Below are 20,424 nucleotides of genomic sequence, written 5' to 3'. Positions count from 1 at the left end.
CACATACTGTGCATCTTCCTTTCTTAAACAGTTTCAAAATGTACCTTTATCGCAGTTGAAAGGGACAGTCTCAACCTGCTAAGTAATTGAAATATTTTACCAGCAAATGCTCCTCTTCTATATTTCAGTAGCTTGGGAGGGACGTCATTATATCCAGGCACTTAGGGCTGCGTTTACTTCCTGTAAGATGATTGGACTCGAATAGATGCCCAAAATAAACCCCCGTTCGTCAAGAACATCCAAAGGTTTTTGAGGGATCGGTTGTTCAGAACATTCAAAAATTTCCCTCCCAACTATTCTGAACATCTTCCTGATTAGTTAGAAAACACTCGCTTTTGTCATCTACGAAGACATTCCTTACTGGCATTTTCACTCGTTTGTTTGCTCTTTTATACTGTTGTTTTTAAACTAAACCAGCATTGCCTATCAACTGACTGACTAGATTTTCAGATCTGTTTGCTCGTGTTTCAGCTGCTAAGTTGGATCGCCAACCCGGTCATCTTCCTTTCGTTTTTTATAGCCAATGACTTCGACTGCTGTATCTTAAATACTTTCCAACAGTGATTTCCAGAGAAAGTCTGCATTCTCTCCAACGAGATATTCAAGTCTAAGAGTGGCAATCTATTTTCTAGCGACAGACTATCCGTCCTTCTGTGGAAGTTCTGAACTTCTTTGAATTGAACAAACTTCTTCGCTGTCACTAACGCTTTTGTCATAGTCTTCAATTTAGCCGAAGTGGTAAGAGATGAAAGCTCGAAATTTGTCCTTGGTATGGGAATCGTGAAACGGAACAGAAAAGTTCCTGTGAAGTTGGTAAAATTTCCAGTAGTCATAGGCAGCGCGCTAGCGCTGCCTGAGTAAAGAACGATCTGGGCACAATGTGTTTTTTTTTTTTTGATTTTTTCTCCATACCCGGTCACTTCGTATCGAAGGAGTTGTCGTAGAAACTTTGAAAAGGGCTCATTCGATTGGAAATTGGGGTGCCTAATGCCCTTTTTAATAGCCAAAAGGGAATGGTGGGAACTAGCCTCCTTTCCCCCACGCCCTTTCTTTCTCCGAATATCTTTAATCAAAATATCGAGATACTCATTATGTTAAGCGTAGTTGATTTCCAGATAGAAAATATGTTTTTGAGGAGGATACTTACCCAATATCCTGGGGGCAAGGGTGCTGAGTTATGCCCTGGGGGTGTATAAGGTTTTTATAGAAGGTGCTGTCGTAGAAACTTCAAAACAGGCTCATTCGATTGTATATTCAAAGGGATAGTACCCTTTATAATAGTCGAAAGTGATTGGAGGGCAACTAGCCCCCCCCCACGCCCAACATTCCCCCAAACACATCCAATCAAAATTTTTAGATAGCCATTTTGTTCAGCGTAGTTTATTTTCAGATAGAAAATATGTTTTTGAGGAGGAAACTCCCCCACAACCCTCAGGACAAGGGTTTTAAGTTATGCCCTGGGGGCATATAAGGTTTTTATAGAAGGCTTTGTCGTAGAAATTTCAAAAAAGGCTCATTCGATTGGAAATTCAAAGGGGTAGTACCCTTTTTAATAGTTGAAAGTGATTGGAGGGCAACTAACCCCCCCCCCACGTCCATCATTCCCCCAAACACGTCCAATCAAAATTTTGAGATAACCATTTTGTTGAGCGTAGTTGATTCCCATATAGAAAATATGTTTTTAAGGAGAACACTCCCCTACAGCCCTCAGGGCAAGGGTTTTAAGTTATTCCCTGGGGGCATATAAGGTTTTTAAAGAAGGTGTTGTCGTAGAAACTTCAAACAAGGCTCATTCGATTGGAAATTCAAAGGGCTAGTGCCCTTTTTAATAGTCGAAAGTGATTGGAGGGCAACTAGCCCCCGCCCCCCACACACACCCATCCTTCCCCCAGACACATCCAATAAAAATTTTGAGATAGCCATTTTGTTCAGCGTAGTTGATTTCCAGATAAAAAATATATTTTTGAGGAGGACACTACCCCACAACCCTCAGGGCAAGGAATAAGCCATGCCCTGGGGGAATATAAGGTTTTAATTGAAATCTTTGTCGTAGAAACTTGAAAAAGGGCTCATTCGATTTGAAATTCAAAGGGATAGTACCCTTTTTAATAGTCGAAAGTGATTGGAGGGAAAATACCCCCCCCCCCCCCTCTCACGCCCACCATTTCCCCAAACACATCCAATCAAAATTTTTAGATAGCCTTTTATTCAACGTAGTTGAAACTTTTGGAAATTAGGTCTTTAAGGATGACAACCCCTCCCCCCACAGCCCTCAGGGTAAGGGTTGTAAGTTGTGCCCTGGGGGCATATAAAGTTTTTATTGAAAGCGTTTTTGTAAAAACTTTCAAAAGGGCTCATTCAATTGGAAATTGAAAGGGCTAGTGCCTTTTTTAATAGTTGAAAGTAATTGGATAGCGGCGAACGCCCCTCTCACGCCCACCATTTTCCCAAACACATCCAATCAAATTTTGAGATATCCATGTTGTTCAACGTAGTTGAAAGTTCTGGAAATTAGGTCTTTTAGGATGATAACCCCCTCAGAGCCCTCAGTGCAAGGGTTGTAAGTTATGCCCTGGGGGTATTAAAGTTTATATAGAAAGTTGTTATAGAAATTTCAAAAATGGCTCATTTGATTGGAAGTTCAAATTGCCCTTTTTAATAGTCGAAAGTAAGTGGAGAGTAATTAACCCCCCTCTTACGCCCACCATTTCCCCAAAAACATTCAATCAAAGTTTAGAGATAACCATTTTGTTCAACATAGTTGAAAGTTCTGGAAATTATGTATTTAAGGATGACAAACCCCCGAGAGCCCTAGGGCAAAGGTTGTAGTTTATGCCCTGGGGGCATACAAGATTTTATAGATAGAGTTGTCATAAAACTTCAAAAAGGTCTCATTCAATTCGAAATTGAGAGGGCTAGTGCCCTTTGTCATAGTAGAAAGTGATTGAGGCACAACTAACCTCCCTGTCACACCCACCAGTCCTCCAAACATATCCAATAAAAATTTGCAGATAGTCATTTGTTCAACGAAGTAGAAAGTTCTGGAAATTAAGTCTTTGAGAAGGACCTTAGGGTAAAGGTTGTAATTTATTCCGTGGGGGCATATAAGGTGTTTATTGAAAGCGTTGTCGTTTCCAAAAGGGCTCATTCAATTGGAAATCGTAAAGCCTAGTGTAATTTTTAATAGTCAAAAGTGATTTGAAGGCTTGACATTTCTATGGTAAAGTTCGAAGTGGGTATAATGTACTATTTTTTGTTGTTGTTGTTGTTTAGACCAGGTCGGTTCATTTTAAAGGAGTTGTCGTGCGAACTTCGAAAGGGGCTCATTTGATTCAAAAAAGAAAGTATTGATACCGTTTTTAATAGTTAAAATTTATTGAAGGAAATCTAACCCCTCTTCAACTCCCACCCTCCCATTTGCCCAATAAGTTCAAAAAAAAAAAGTTGCCTTCATGTTAATTAAAAAATAAAAGTGATAGTGCTTAATACTAAAATCGCATATCAGCAACAACCTAAGATCGATTAAAGGTATAATGTTCAAACTTTCGGGGCTACTTCTGCTCTTAAAATTTAACCAAATCAAAATAGTCTAAGTGTATCCAAGCTATCAAAGAAAGTAAACAGATTTTTTTGCGAATGGAATCAAGTTTTCCATTTCAGGTCAACTGGACGAGGCCTAAAGCTAAATTAGAAATTAGTATTTGTTTACAGATTTTAAAAAGGGTGTATGTTGTTCAAATTTGTTGAAAATTGTTCTCTAGCATACAAATAGCAGGCCAAACTATAAAGTCTTAAAAAACGAAAAGATTTAAAGTATTATTTTCTTTTTCCCTGAAAAGACTATGTCAATATAAAAGGAACAGAAATTAATTAAAAAAAACTTTTTCCACAAAATAAGTTTTTCAAAGAAAAGTAAAGAACTCCATTAAACAAAAAAGAGCAAAAATAAAATAAAATAATCTACCAAACGTGAAACTACCACAAATCAGCATCAATAAATAAATCAAACCCAAAACGAACAGAAATTACAATAAATAACCGAGTCAAACTCAAAACGAGCAGAAATTAACATAAGTTGGGCTCAAAACCCCTATGCCTTCCCAAGGCCAGAACATAATTTACACTTACGGAAAAAATACAAATGAATGTGCATTGTCAGTTTTATATACATATATTGATATTTAGTAATCAAAATGTTAATATTATTTGATTTATTAAAGTTATAAAAGTAAAAAAATTTATATTTTTTCAGTAAAGTGCAAATTTTGTTCTGGCCTTGGGAAGGCTTAGGGGTTCTGAGCCCAACTTATGTTAATTTCTGCTCGTTTTGGGTTTCATTTATTTACCGATGCTGATTTGTGGTAGTTTCTCGCTTGGTAGATTATTTGATTTTATTTTTGCTCTTTTTTTGTTTAATGGAGTTCTTTACTTTTCTTTGAAAAACTTATTTTGTAGAATAAGTTTTTTTTAATTAATTATCCAGTAAAAACCGCTTTTCTGCTCATGTTGTACATGGTTTCAAAACAAAACCTTCCTAGCTGGGAAAGTAAGCTTTTTCAGAACAATTTTATTTCGTACTATTGCAGAACATTAAATTACCTCTCTGAGAATCGGAGGACAAAATTCTGCATCTTCTATATTTCTTGGAAATAATTCTGGAAAAGTCAATCTCGAATGCTAAATTCCGATTTTTGGGTTGTTTTTTAAAATTCTTGATTTCATGCCGCTTGTACTTTAATCGAGTAGTACTATAAAAGGTACGTAAGATGACATGAACTTTCTTATATATAATTTTTTTTTGTTCACTTAGAAATAATTTTCAAAGTTGTCATGACGCATCAAGTTTTGTGATATTTCAGAGCTAACTTTTCCTAGACATGGCAAAGATTTTTTTTTTGTGCAGCGCCTATAGACAAATCTTGTTCTTCTAGGAACTGGATCTGATTTGTTTTCCAGAAATAAATTTCTTCTATCTCTTTCTTTTTTAAGTTTTGATTTTACTAAGTTCCTATTTTTAGTCTAAGTAAAATGTTCTGGTTTCGAAGCTAAGCTTTTAGAAATCATATGACTTTGAATACTGATAGTGGTTCATATTATCTCTTCGAAAAACTAAGCAAAATTTCCGTATCTCTATTACATTCTTGGGAAATAATACAGTAATTCTGGATTTCAAAACAGTTCCGATTTTTTTTTTCGATTTTTTCAAAAAGTTTCAATCGTGATATTTATTATATTTTGCACTTTTAATGTCGGGAAAATTAATTCGGAAGACATTTACTCATCTATATCCGAAAATGAACTGTAGACCACAGTTTATAGAATATTCCAGTAAGTTTATCGCAGATCATTTCTGGTCTTCATTCTCGGTACGAACAAAAAGTTCCTCCCACTTCTTTCTGCATTAGCGGGTTAGTCTGTTTCCGTCAATCAATGAGAAATGGTTACAAAGTGCATTATTTGTAATTGCGGGTTTCCACTTGTTTCGTGTCCAAGAGAAATCTGACTTGTCTACCCGTGAAAAGATCTAATGTCGCTTATGTTTCTATCTGCAAAAACGTTCTCTGGAGCAATCGCACCGTGGTCCGGGTTTTTATAATGGGTGAGATAGGGTATGATCATGCTGCTAATTCTATAAACTGTGCTGTAGACTAAGAAATATTTCTAAAGTTGCCATTGTGCACCGATTTCCATGACACCTGTAGGTAATTTTTTTTTTCAAGACAAGGTATAAAAAATTTCCAACGCGAATAGATACATTTTGATCTTATAGGAACTGGAGCTGACATTGGTTTTCCAGAAATAAAATTTCTCCTGCGCCTTCTTTTGTTTTGAAGTTTCGACGAATTCCCTAGATTTTTTCTAATTAAAATGTCCTCGCTTCGACGCTTGACTTCTTAGAAATCAACTAACTTTAAATACAAAGGGAACTTTATATTGTCTCTTCGACAACTTATGAAAAATTTTCCGTATCTGTCATAATTTTTTGGGGAACTAATTCTGAATATCCCGTTTTCGAAATAGAAGTTTAAGTTTTGTTTCTTCTAAAATTTCCGTTTTGATGTTTATGATATTTTGGACTTTAATACTATGAAAACTAAGCAAGAAGACATACATTCTTCTATATCCGAAAATAATTTTTAAAGTTGTCGTCGCGCATTGATATTTTTGACATCCTAGAGGTAACTTTTTCTGGAAAAGATACAGAATTTTTTTCCAAGAACTGGAGCTGACATTGGTTTTCCAGGAATAGAATTCCTTCTGTGCCCTAGCTTTGAAGCCTAGCTTCTTAGAAATCAAAGAACTTTGAATGTAGATAGAAATTCATATTATCTCTTCGACAACCTAAGCGAAATTTCCGCATCTCTCAGAAATTTTTTGGAAAACAACAACGAAATCCTGATTTCGAAATAGTAGTTCCGATCTTTTATTTTTTCTACAGTTTGATTTCTATGTTTATTATATTTTAGAATTTTAATGCCATGAAAAACAAGTAAGGAGACGCTCTTTAATATATGAAAACGAACCGTATACTAAGAAATAATTTGTATAGTTTTCATCGCGCATTGACTTTTATGATATATGTTTTTATGGAAGGGGTGGTCGTATAAATTCTGGAGGGGGCACATTTGACCTTTTTTTTTTACATAGACTCTAGGATAAAAAGGATCTAGAGGTAACTTTTTTTGAGACAAGATATAATTTATTTACCAATGCTGATTAACAGGTCTTGGTATTCCAAAAGCTGGAGCTAATATTTATTTTTCCAAAATAAAATTTTTTCTGTGGCTTCTTCAATTTGGAAGTTTTGATTTTGTGAATTCTGGACGTTCCGTTTTTTTTTTAGTATTTTTCAATTTACAAAATGTATGGTTTTTATTTGAAACTTATTGTTGAAACTATAAATAACTGAAACAATTTTAATTAGTTAAAAGAAACCAACACTATCGTTAAGTTTACAGATTAAACTGTTTCGCAAACCCCATTACAGGTAAAGCCAAAAACAATGCTCATACAAAGTTTGACTAATACTTCGACACGCAGAACTTATTTCAGAAGTTCTCTATTTGCGCACTGACATTACAAATAATAATTATAAATAAGTATGAATAATAAATATAAATAAATAACTATAAATATGTATAAATAAGTCATAACGCATCTGCAAACTTGATACGGCAACATAAAGGTTTATTACCTGTGAAATATAGTTGCACGTGTTGCTACGCAACTGCGACCCATATGTCTTAGTTGCTACGTCATTGCACTGGGTCTTGGCACCGGAGGTCTCATTAATCGACGGTCGGAAAAACATTTCCCTCCGTGGTAAGCAACATCAACATCAACATCTTCAAGGGTCGTTTTTTAGCGCTTGCTGCCGAGTATATGGTCAATTTCGTTTCAGGTGGTGCTTTCAGGAAGTTCCGCATGGATTTAAGAATAGTATTATGTGGGACCAGTGTACCCCCCCACAATTCAGTCATAAATACCTCGAAAATCTATCAGAGACAAACTCTTATCGCTTTTTTCCTCAAGTCCTTGCGAGCCAATCACTGTCGGTGCTATAACCCCTGTTGCAGCCAACTTTTCGACTGAAATCATCGCAAACGACCGATAAATCGTCTCTGTGGACCTTATTGGTGACACTACTTTGCAACTGACAGAAAATGTCTTCATCAGAATCACTTGATTGATTTGTCTATGCAAACGCAGCTGTAACCGTCAATTTTGCCGAAGTAGTCGCTAAACATGCTTGCAAAATAGGATCGTTAATTGGTTCCCAATCTAGATTTTCTTCGTTGCCACCAGCTCAAAAATAAAATCCCGATTTTTCTTCAAAAAAAATCCCGAAACATGGTTTTTAGGTTATACAACATAGGGCTGCACAGTGATTATGTAAAAATCAAGGCGCCCAATACGAAGTACGGTGAAACGTGGTTTCTAGAATTTCTTCGTTGCCACACTTAAAACCGAAACGACACCAGCAGATTTTATACGCTCTTTTCCAGAATATATCACATGATAATTCTTGCAATTTTGGAACCAAAACTGGGGAATTCACCCCCTCCCCCCCCAATTGACGATCCTATCTGGTATCCTCCCGGGTAGTCAATGTAAATTATGATTAAATACGAGGTAATGGCTTTATAAAGTTGTTAATGCTACATTTAGCTATTTAGATGAACACAATGATTAATTTTGTTTTACCCACTGCTCATATTAAAACAGTAGTTCCCATTGATTGTTGTATTCAATTTATTTTAGGACGGATGACGCAGATAGTTCAAGAAACGACGGAACTCCCCTTAAAGAAGAAATGGATGATGATAGTGAAACTTGGAAACAAAGCAGTCAAAGTTTACCAATGCAGTATTTGAATCTACCCAGTGGAATCGTTAAACCGCTGAATCATACTAACGGAAATGTTAGACTATTAAATTGCCAAAATGGAATGACTGAAGCATTGCACCCACCCGGTTTTCCTCCATTGTAAGTTCTATTTTTACAATCCGCTCTATTATTGGTTACGAGAACCAAGCCAATAGATAAGATTTTGATTGGGAAAGAAGGTTCAATTATAGAACAAGGCTTTTGACCATAAATACAAAAACAAATGATGGGTAGAATTTGTCATATACGTGATGATTTTATGATGATTTTATTACTTGACTGCACCAAACAGGTATTTCACGCTACAATACTATATAACTACATTTATACACAAACACTAAAATACTTACAAAAAAAAAAAAATAAATAAAAACTATACATTCACTAAACACTCCTCAGAAAACTTTCACAATAACCTCAAACATCAAATCTATTTGTGCTATACAGGAATTTCTTCACTATATTCCTAACATTTTTAACACCATCAATTATCAAACTTAAATCAAAAGGGAACCTAACATTATGTTCGCTCAATTCAAAAATACTATTAAACCTCTGACGAACATAAAAAGGACAATCATACAGGAGATGCTCACAGTTTCCTATACATCAATATTCACACGTTGGGCTATCCGTTATACCTATTCGATGTAAAAAATAATTCAGTTTCGAATGGCCTCTTATAAACTGAGTTAAAATATAACTTGGTTCAAGTTTTTGCACACAAATTAAATCTTCTTTACATTTGAAAAATCTAACAGGCCAACTACTCATATAATTTTCAAATATTACATACCATTTATTATATAGAACATTTTTTAAAACACTATGGTTCAGTTGGAAAGGTGAAAAATAATTTCCCATCAGAAACTCAACTCCTAGCAACTCAGCAACTATTTCATTGGTAAAAACGTTGTGATCAACGGAGTATCTATTTAAAGAAAAATTAGGCTGCAAAATATCTTGTCAAAAAGGGGGACGTCCCTTTTTACCAAATCTCATCACTGCCTGTTCTATTGCTCTTAGATCGAAGGGAATGACAGCAGAAAGGGCCGTAATAACATGATTTTGAGCAGTTCTAAACGACTTTGAAATACTAAGGGTTGAACATCTTTGTGCTGACTGTAACATATTCTGTATATTTTTTTTTCTTAAGGCCCCAATCCATACTGGAGCAGCATACAAAATAGTACTTTCAATTACTGACTTATACAATTTTCTAAGAGCGAAAGGCTTTAAGCCCCAGGTCATCCTTGCCGCGCTCAAAAGACGACTCGAATATTTCTTAGCTTCATTAATTCTGCATGTTACATGTTCTGTCCAAAGAAGTTTCCTATCTAAAATTACTCCCAAATATCGAATTTTATCCTTAACTTCAATAATGTCGCCTCCAAATACTAAATTAACGGTGGGGGGTTTTATGTCTATTTGTGAATAAGACGGCCTCTGTTTTTAATGTGTCAAATGTTAATTTATTATTTACTGCCCATTTATCAAAACTCTCGAAAATCTTATTTGCTATTTTTTCCAGTGTACTTACATTCTTTGCTGTAATAGTAGCACATATGTCATCAGCGTATGCTTGAATCAAACAATTTTCATTTATATTAATTTCAAGAATATCATTAATATTAACAAGCCAAAGAAAAGGAGACAGAATTCCACCTTGTGGACATGACTTTTCTAGTAAATGTAAGTTTACATTTTCATATGCAACTGTTCGATCTGATAGATAACTATGAATTAATTTTATTAAGCCAGAAGGGCATTCTTTTTCCTTTAACCTTTTAATAATTCCTGGATGCCAAGCATTATCGAACGCCCCTTTTATATCAAAAAATATACACAATGTAAATAACTTCTTCTTTTTACTTTTTTCAATCATAGTCACCAAATTATCAGGCGCATCTACCGTGCTTTTATTTTTCGAAAAATCAAACTGATAATCAGAAATCCAATTTTATCATTACTTAAATTATTCAGTCTACCTATTATTAACTTCTAAAAAATTTTTCCTAAATTAGAAAGTAGACTAATAGGGCGATACGATCGGGCGTTACCGTCATTTTTCTTACCCTTTTTATTTATTACAATCACATTAGCCCTTTTCCATTTTTTAGGGAAATACGAAACTTTCAAACACGCGTTTAAAATTTTCAAAAGAGTTGGTGCAATTACATTCATATTTTTTTTCAAAATTAAATTTAAGATTCCATCTGGGTCTGGGGCTTTCATTGGTTTAAATTTTTTGATAATTTCTAAAAGGTCCTCGCTATTTTCTACATCTGCTTCTAATATCTGCTTTACTTCTTGTCGAATTGTATGATGATAGCTATTGTCATCTGATATCTCATCTTTCGTACACCACTTATTTAAAAGTACATCCCCAGCTTCAGTTATTGAATTCGTACAAGTACCATCACTCTGTTTAATATGGATAGGCTTTGCAGTCCCACCCTTCAACCTACAAATCTTATGAATTGTATTCCACGGATCCGTAGTCCCCTTTTCTTCACAAAAACGCCTCCAATCTTCTTTTTTAGCCTTGAAAATTTCCATCTTATATTTACTTTTAGCATTTTTCATATTTAATTCTCTTTCTATCGATCTTGACATTTTAAAAATTCTCGAATTACGTCTATAATCTTTCCTTAGTTCACTTAATTGTGGTGTCCACCAGTGGCAACATCTTTTTAAAATAATAATATGACACATAGGAGTTAATTATTTTATAGCGTTCTGTAATAATTTAGTTAAATGATCAACGGCTGAATCAATTGCTTCTTCTGAAGCCAAATTACATGCAAAAACTTCATCAATACGGTTCAGTAAAACAACACTAAATACGTCCCAATTAGTCTTCTTAAAATTATATCGCTGGTTCACATTTTTCTCTCTAATCTCATCATTAAAACTGAGATCAAAACTTATATACAAATGGTCTGACAGTGAAGGAGGGTCTTGTAGGACTCTCCAATTTTCAATATATGTCAAAAGTAGTATACTAGCAATCGTTACATCTGGGCTAGAATAATGATGATCATATGTGGGTGAATCAGGATCATTAGTAACAACAAGTTGTTTACAATTTACAAAATCCTCTAATTCTTTTCCTTTATGATCAGTAGAAACACCGTTTAGCCACATTTGACTTTTAGCGTTAAAATCCCCACCTATCACGTAGAAAGAATTACACATTCTATCCAAAGTACTCAGCTGATAATCTAAGGACTGCAGCGAAGGGGAGCAATATACTGATGACACTCTAATGATTCTTGACTTCAAGTAAATAGATACGGTGACACACTCGTTTGTAGACTCATCATAATGAATATCGTACTTAAATTCTTTTTTAACTAACACTGCAGCACTAAAGAATCTTTTCTCAGAATCAAACTTTGAGAATACTGCATAATCACTTGGTACACATGTTATTTTTCCAAACTTGTTGACATACGGTTCTTGTACCAATACCACATCTGGTTTTAAGTCGCAAAGTGTTTTCTGAAGCTGAACTAGAGCTCTATAGGAGTGCTGAAGGTTAATCTGAAAAAATGTCAGTTTGTTTGCACTAAGTAAGTCTTTTTGAGTATTCAGTTATACTGAATGTTCTTCTTGAGACGGTCCGTGATTTCGCGAGCAATTGGGCATTTTTTAAATTCATAGGATGCATGTGGCTCACATTTGACATTTTTTTTATTACATGACCGACACACCGGGCGACTTGTAAAAGGTTTTTCATAGTCCTCGTAAGCATGGTTACCCATGCACCATGAGCACGCAAAATCACCCTTACAAACCGAACGTTTATGACCATAGAGACAGCACTTCGTACATCGAATGATGTTGATGTGATCCTCGCAATCAACCATTAAAAACCCGAACTTAAGTCCACGATTTGAAAGTATTTCCTTCCGTAATACTGGGCTGACTTCAATACTCACGTTTTTTCTCGGTCCTCTTTCCAAAGCACTGATAACCTTGAAGGTTTCACCTTTCGTGACGAGGTCTTTAACTGAGGGGTTCGAGTCCATCACACAACTCATAAATTCTTCGCGTTTTACGTAAGTTGGTATTTCTTTCGCTACCATTTGTGGGAGACGCTACGTGATTGGTTTTGGTTTGAACTGCAACAGTTCAGATTTTTGTGTTAAAAACACGAGGGCTTCATCTAAGTCATTTTTGCTCTGCATTTCAAGAATATATTTACCTCCTCGTCCCGGTACAATTTTCTTTGCTGCGAACTTTGTGTTATCCCCCTTTAGCACTTGGGATATCTATTTGGTAAAAAGGTTCAGTATTTTGATTTCTCTGAGATCTGTTCCTTCCATCTTGGTTCTTTAGGGTAGTGTTCATTGGTTCGTGGACCAGGCAATGCGACTCGGATCCTTTTGCTACGCTGGCATACGACCGGGCACGATTCTGAATGATGGGTGAACTTCGACGAATTTCTTGCAACTCGGTCTGTAGTTCGACAATTTTTCTGCAGGTGTTTATTCTTGTTACGGAGAAGTTCCAAATTTTCTTCTATTACAGTCTGGTGCAGAGCCAGGATCCGGTCGCATAATTCTCTAACATTATCTTTCCCACCAGAAACTTTTTTAACGTTTCCGAAGACCTCTTTCAGAAGTCTCAGTAATGCAACGACGCTTTTTTGTTGATCGACGGGGCATAAACTTTCGTCTTCATTTTGGCCGCCGGTATCATTGCCCGAAGCCATAGTCACTGTCACTCGTGGATGCAAAAGTCAAACCCGGTTAACGAAACTATGGTCTTGCCATGGGAAGGTAATATTCACTGGATTGTTTTCATAATTTGCTTGTGATTAATTCACTGATTAATTCGAATAATGTAATAGATTTTGTGCCATCCTGTACTGCACTTTATTGTGTACAATGTAGTATAACTTTTATCACTGTTCACTGAAAGCTAAGCGATACATCCACTCTTTTCCGAATCTTTCTGTAATAGAGGTCTTGACACCTTGAAAGCTAAACAAAGACTCGTCATATACGTGAGTAAAGGGAGAAGTTTTGCATCCAAAATCTCCAATAGTGATGCCTTGGTCGAGACATGGTTAAGTCGGAACCAAGACAGGGTTGTCGTAACCAAAAATATTCCTGAGTTTGGCCATAATTGGTTCGTCGACAGAACCGGGTTGGAATTATTTGACTCCATTCTTGGTCTTTATCATTCTTGATTGTTGCATTACTTTAAAAAACTTTTTCCACAAAATAAGTTTTTCAAAAAAAAATCATTGCTCGAAGCCATAGTCACTGTCACTGGTGAAAGCGAAAGTCAAACCCGGTTAACGAAACTATGGTCTTGCCTTGGGAAGCTAAAATTCACTGGATTGTTTTCATAATTTGCTGGTGATTAATACACTGATTAATTCGAATAATGTAATAGATTTTGTGCCATCCTGTACTGCACTTTATTGTGTACAATGTAGTATAACTTTTATCACTGTTCACTGAAAGCTAAGCGATACATCCACTCTTTTCCGAATCTTTCTGTAATAGAGGTCTTGACACCTTGAAAGCTAAACAAAGACTCGTCATATACGTGAGTAAAGGGAGAAGTTTTGCATCCAAAATCTCCAATAGTGATGCCTTGGTCGAGACATGGTTAAGTCGGAACCAAGACAGGGTTGTCGTAACCAAAAATATTCCTGAGTTTGGCCATAATTGGTTCGTCGACAGAACCGGGTTGGAATTATTTGACTCCATTCTTGGTCTTTATCATTCTTGATTGTTGCATTACTTTAAAAAACTTTTTCCACAAAATAAGTTTTTCAAAGAAAAGTTAAGAACTCCATTAAACAAAAAATGAGCAAAAATAAAATCAAATAGTCTACCAAGGGTGAAACTACCACAAATCAGCATCGATAAATAAATGAAACCCAAAACGAATAGAAAAATTACAATAAATAACCGTGTCAAACTCAAAACGAGCAGAAAATTAACATAATTTGGGCTCAAGACCACTATGTCTTCCCAAGGCCAGAACATAATTTGCACGTTACTGAAAAAAATACAAACGAATGTGCATTGTCAGTTTAATATACATATACTGATATTTAGTAATCAATATGTTAAAATTATTTGATTTATTAGAGTTGTAAAAGTAAAAACATTTATATTTTTTCAGTAAAGTGCAAATTATGTTCTGGCCTTGGGAAGGCATAGGGGTTTTGCGCCCAACTTATGTTAATTTCTGCTCGTTTCGAGTTTGACTCGGTTATTTATTGTAATTTATGTTCGTTTTGGGTTTCATTTATTTATCAATGCTGATTTGTGGTAGTTTCACGCTTGGTAGATTATTTTATTTGATTTTGCTCATTTTTTGTTTAATGGAGCTCTTTATTTTTATTTGAAAAACTTGTTTTGTGGAAACAGTTATTTAAATTAATTTCTGTTCGTTTTATATTGACTTAGTCTTTTGAGGAAAAAAGAATATAATACTTTAAATATATTCGTTTTTTAAGACTTTATAGTTTGGCCTGCTATTTGTATGCTGGAGAAAAATTTTCAGCAATTTTTAACAGCATACACCATTTTAAAAATCTGGACATAAATAGCACTGTTTAATTTAGTTTCATACCTTCTCTAGTTTACCTGAAATGCAAAACTTGATACCATTCGCAAAAAAATCTGTTTACTTTATTTGATCGCTTGTATACACTTACGCTATTTTGATTTGGTTCAATGTTAAGAGCAGAAGTGGGAGGGTTGGAGTGGAAGGGGGATTAGTTGCCCTCAAATCACTTTCGGCTATTAAAAAGGGCATCCGCCCTTTCTATTTTCAATCGAATGAGCCCTTTTCGAAGTTCCCACGACAACTCCTTCGATACGAAGTGCCCTGGTCTAAACAACAACAAAAAATAGTACATTATACCCAGTTTGATCTTTGCTATAAAAATGTCAAGCCTTCCAATCACTTTCGACTATTAAAAAGGGCACTAGGCCTTTCGATTTCCAATCGAATGAACCCTTTTGGAAACGACAACGCGTTCTATAAACACCGTATATGCCCCCAGGGCATAAATTACAACCCTTACCCTAAGGTTCTGTTAGGGTGGTTGTCATCCTCTAAGACCGAATTTCCAGAACTTTCAACTATGTTAAACAACATAGCTATCTCAGAATTTTGGTTGGATGTATTCGGGGAAATGGTGGGCGTGAGAGGGGTGTTAGTCCCCTTCCAATCACTTTCGAATAATAAAAAGGGCACAAGCCACTCCAATTTCCAATTGAATGACCACTTTTCGAAGTTTCTACGACAACAAATTCGATACGAACTGCCCTGCTCCAAAGGAAAAAATTAATAAATAACACATTGTGCCAACATCGTTCTTATATGCCCCCAGGCTATAACTTAAAACCCTTGCCTTGAGGGCTGTGGGGGAGTGTTTTCCCCTTTACCTGGTCCCCATTGGATGCCTAATTCTCAAGTGTCCCCGTTCTTTACTTAGGCAGCGCGATCCTCCTACCTACGATTTATACAACAACTTTTTGTAAAGCTTTATGTGCCCCCAGGGCATAACTCACCACCCTTAAACTGAAGGCTCTGAATGGGTTATCATCCTAAAATACTTAATTTCCAGGACTTTCAACTACGTTGAACAAAACGGATATCTCGAAATTTTGATTGGATGTATTTTGGAAAATGGTGGGCGTGAGAGGGGCGTTGGTCGCTATCCAATCACTTTCAACTATTAAAAAAGGCACTAGCCCTTTCAATTTCCAATTGAATGAGCCCTTTTGAAGTTTCTACGACAACGCTTTCAATAAAAACTTTATATGCCCCAGGGCATAACTTACAACCCTTGACCAGATGGCTGTGGGTGGAGGGGTTGTCATCCTTAAAGACCTAATTTCCAAAACTTTTAAATACGTTGAATAAAATGGCTATCTAAAATTTTTCATTGGATGCGTTTTGGAAAGTGGTGGGTTTGAGAGGGGGGTTAGTTGCCCTCAAATCACTTTCGACTATTAAAAAGGGTACTTTCCCTTTGAATTTCAAATCAAATAAACCCTTTTCCAAGTAACAAAAAAAAAGATTTAAGTATAACTTTTAAGTGCGTCCAATGCGGAAGATATCATACTTCTACGGAGAGTTTTAGGAGAGTGGCCTTCTCCAGACTACGTTATCTATTTAAAAATCAACTACGCTGAACAAAATGGCTATCTCAAAATTTTTATTGGATGTATTTGGGGGACTGATGGGCGGGGGGGGGGGTAGTTGTCCTCCAATCACTTTCGACGATTAAAAAGGGCGAGAGTCCTTTTTATTTCTAATCGATTGAGTTTTTTTAGAAGTTTTTACGAAATCATCTTCTTTAAAAACCTCGCCTGCCCCCAGGACCTAACGATAAAACAGGACCCTTGGAATCGTGCAAGATTATCCTCCACAAAAACATATTTTCTATCTGGAAAGAAGAAACACTTAACACCTTGGCTATCTAAAATTTTGGATTGGATTTGGTTGGGGAACCGATGGGCGGGGAGGGGGGGCTAGTTGCCCTCCAATCACTTTCGACTATTAAAAATGGTACTAGAACTTCGAATTTCCAATCGAATGAGCCTGTTTTGAAGTTTCTACGACAACGCCTTCTTTTAAAACCTTATATGCCCCCAGGGCATAACTTAAAACCCTTGCCCTTAGGATTATGGGGAAGTGTTCTCCTCATAAACATATTTTCTATCTGGAAGTCAACTACGCTGTTCAAAATTCAAAATTGTTATCTAAAAATTTCGATTGGATGTGTTCGGGGGAATAATGCGCGTGGGGGGGGCTTGTTGCCCTCCAATCACTTTCGACTATTAAAAAGGGTACTAGCCCTTCGAATTTCAAATCGAATGAGCCTGTTTTGAAGTTTCTACGACGGCCCCTTTCATATGAAGTGCCCAGCTCTAAAGGAAAAAAATAATAGATAGTACATTGTGCCAACATCGTTCTTATATGCCCTCAGGGCATAACCTAAAACCCTTGCCCCGAGGGTTGTGGAGAAGTGTCCTCCTCAAAAAACATATTTTCTATCTGGAAATTAACTACGCTGAACAAAATGGCTGTCTCAAAATTTTGATTGGATGTGTTTGGGGGAATGATGGGGGTAGGGGGGGGATTGTTGCCCTCCCATCACTTTCAACTGTTAAAAAGGGCACTAGCCACTTTAATTTCTAATCGAATGAGCCCTTTTCGAAGTTTCTACGACAACTCCTTCGATACGAAGTGCCTGACTGAAGAAGAAAAAACAAACACATTGTGCCCACATCGTTCTTTACTTAGGCAGCGCTAGCGCGCTGCCTATGATTGCTTTATTATTTAAGGAACGACTTACTGCTTCCATATTCGTATTCTGATGAGGTGTAGAAGTGAACTTGCCATATAAAAACGTAAGAAGTTGTAATTTTACGAATCTGTGTTTCCAGTTGGTCCTATGCAATACAAGTCAGATTTGCTGTTTCTTTATTTATTTGTCGTAATCAAACAGTTCGTAGTAATGAACAGTAAGTAAGGAGCGACCCGGCTCGATAGTGACCGAAACACTAAAAAACGGAATTTTGATATCAATAGATACATCAAAAGAATCGGATTCCTGCCCATCAAAAGTTACGAGCTGGAGAAAATTTGTCTTATTTTCGAAAAAAAGGGGAAAATACCCCCTAAAAGTCATGAAATATTAATGAAAATCACACCATCAGGTTTAGCGTATAAGAGAGAACCATACTGTAGAGGTTTCAAGCTCCTATCTGCAAAAATATGTAATTTTGTATTTTTTGCCAGAATAAAGATCACGGTGTGTGTTTATTTTTTTTATTATTTTTTTTTCCCAAGGGTAATCGTAACGACTCAGTGGTCCTAGAATATCGCGAGCTGGCTCATTCGAACGGAAATCAAAACTTCCAGTGCCCATTTTGAGTGACCAAAAAGTTGGAGGGCAACTAGGCCACCTCCCCCGCTCACTTTTTCCCAAAGTCACCCGATCAAAATTTGGAGACAGCCATTTTATTCAGGATAGTCGAAAAATCAATAACTATGTCTTTGAGGTTGACTTAATCCCCCACAGTCCCCGGAGGAATGGCTGTAAGCTATGAACTTTGCTCATTATTTAAATATAGTATTGGTTATTGGGAAGTATTCAGAAGTTTTCAAGGGGGATTTTTTCTGGTGAGGTGGGGGGTCGAGGGGAGGGGGTTACGTGGGAGGATTTTTAATGGGGGAAGGGAATTTTCCGTGAAGGGGGTGCCAGATTTCCCAGCATCATTACAAATGATCAGAAATTAAATTTAAAAAAACAATTTTTTCAACTAAAAGTAAGAAGCAACATTAAAACTTAAAATGAACAGAAATAATTTCGTATACTAGGGGTTTCGCCCCCTCGTCAATACGTCGCTCTTCACACTAAAGTTTTTTTAGTACTTTCAGAAGAGCTATTTATTCTAACTAAACAGCCTTTGTGATTCAGGGGTCATTCTTAAAGAATTGGAACAAAATTCTAACTTTAGTGTAAAGAGCGAGGTATTGACGAGGGGGTGACCCCCCTAATATACGTGGTAATTTCTGTTCGTTTGAAGTTTTAATGTTGCTTCTTTCTTTCAGTTGAAAAAGCTTGTTTTTTTATTTAACGATAGTTTAAAAACCAGGTGCTTCATATGAAAACAAAGAACAAAATCAAAACCCACACCTATTAGAAGATGCCCTCAATATTATACGCTAAATGTTTTATTATTAAATAAATAACCATAAATACGCTTAAGGTAACTTGCCCATGCGCCAACAAGCATGTTGTTGTGATCCCTAAAAGTAAAGCCTAAAACTATCGTAGATAAAAAAAAAAGGTTAAATTTTTACTGACTTATATGTGAATTATGAGAAAACAATGTTATTTACGAAACCAAGATTAGAGTATTTTCATGCATGTTGATGTAATCACTCAAAATAAAGTTTCAAACTATCGCAGATAAAAAAAAGTGTTAGCTTTATATTGATTGCTTATATGTTAATTTTTAGATTTTATTTAAGAGGGGGTTGTATGTTTAGAGAGGGGGGGGGGGCATTCCACCACGCAACAGTACATCCTTGGAAACTGAGGGGTTGGAAATATGTTTTTTGAGCTATAAAATCATTGGCTATCCCAGAACTTCCACTCGATGATGTTCTATTCGGTGAAACTTGCGATCGGTAATTGCCCTTTATTATAGCTGAAAATGAGCAACATATTTTAGCATTCCTTATCAAATGAGTCCTCCTCTTGTTTTCTACGTCCATTGGTTTTATTTGATCATCCCCAACTCTTCCCTCCGCCCTCCTTATACAAAATATGTGATTTATATGAAATAAACGATTGGGGTAAATCACGTTGAGACGTTGAGAAAGGGGGTTGAACTCGGATGTAATACTCCTCTTACTTAAGTCCTATCCGTCCTTGAAGGTCTTCTTGGGGCCTCTTTCTTCGTAATAGCGTGGATGTGTCTTTTGTGTGCTTCACGGTCTTCTGCTAGGCGAAGAAGGTCCGAGAGGCGGTGAGGTGCAAAGTTTTACTCCTCTAATATTGTCTAATTGTGTAATGCAAATTAAGTCAACTTCAAGCATGAATGAACCTTTCTCTTCACCCCTCCCCCTCCCGCTCTTTGCTCTAAAGTTGTACAGTCCTTCTTATTCCAATTATATGGAATATTCCAATTAAATTAAATTCAATTATTCCAATTAAATGTGTTTGAGCATTCGTTCTTAAATAATTGGACAAAAAGTCAAACTTTAGCGTAAAGAGTAGTGAGGAGGGGACAGTATCCCCTCATATACGGAATAATTTCTGTTCGTTTTAAGTTTTAATTTTGCCCTTTACTTTCATTTGAGAAAACTTGTGTTTTTTGCTTAATTTTATTAAAGATTGAATAAACGAATGTTTTTCCTTTATATTCATTTTTTTTTTCAAAGCAAAATTTGTTCATTTATTTAGCTTTTTGGGTAAATCTAATGTTGTTCTGCTCTATTTAGTCTGTTGGTATACTAAAACTTTTTACGGATGTG

General features: G+C 36.1%; 1 protein-coding gene across 1 annotated transcript in view; it reads left to right on the top strand.

Moving 5' to 3' along the window:
* The window catches only part of LOC148955669 (uncharacterized), an 82,711-nt gene that overhangs the window by 53,937 nt on the left and 8,350 nt on the right, over positions 1 to 20,424 (top strand). Inside the window, exon 4 of the mRNA XM_089108298.1 lies at positions 8,263 to 8,487. Coding sequence (XP_088964424.1) covers positions 8,263 to 8,487 — 225 coding nt within the window. The remainder of the gene's footprint in view (positions 1 to 8,262; positions 8,488 to 20,424) is intronic.

Source organism: Artemia sp. Qi Xiang Cuo, chromosome 2 (assembly GCF_049724085.1).
Source record: "Artemia sp. Qi Xiang Cuo chromosome 2, ASM4972408v1, whole genome shotgun sequence".
In the NCBI taxonomy this organism is placed as follows: Eukaryota; Metazoa; Arthropoda; class Branchiopoda; order Anostraca; family Artemiidae; genus Artemia; species Artemia sp. Qi Xiang Cuo.
This window is presented reverse-complemented; position numbering and strand designations above follow the sequence as displayed.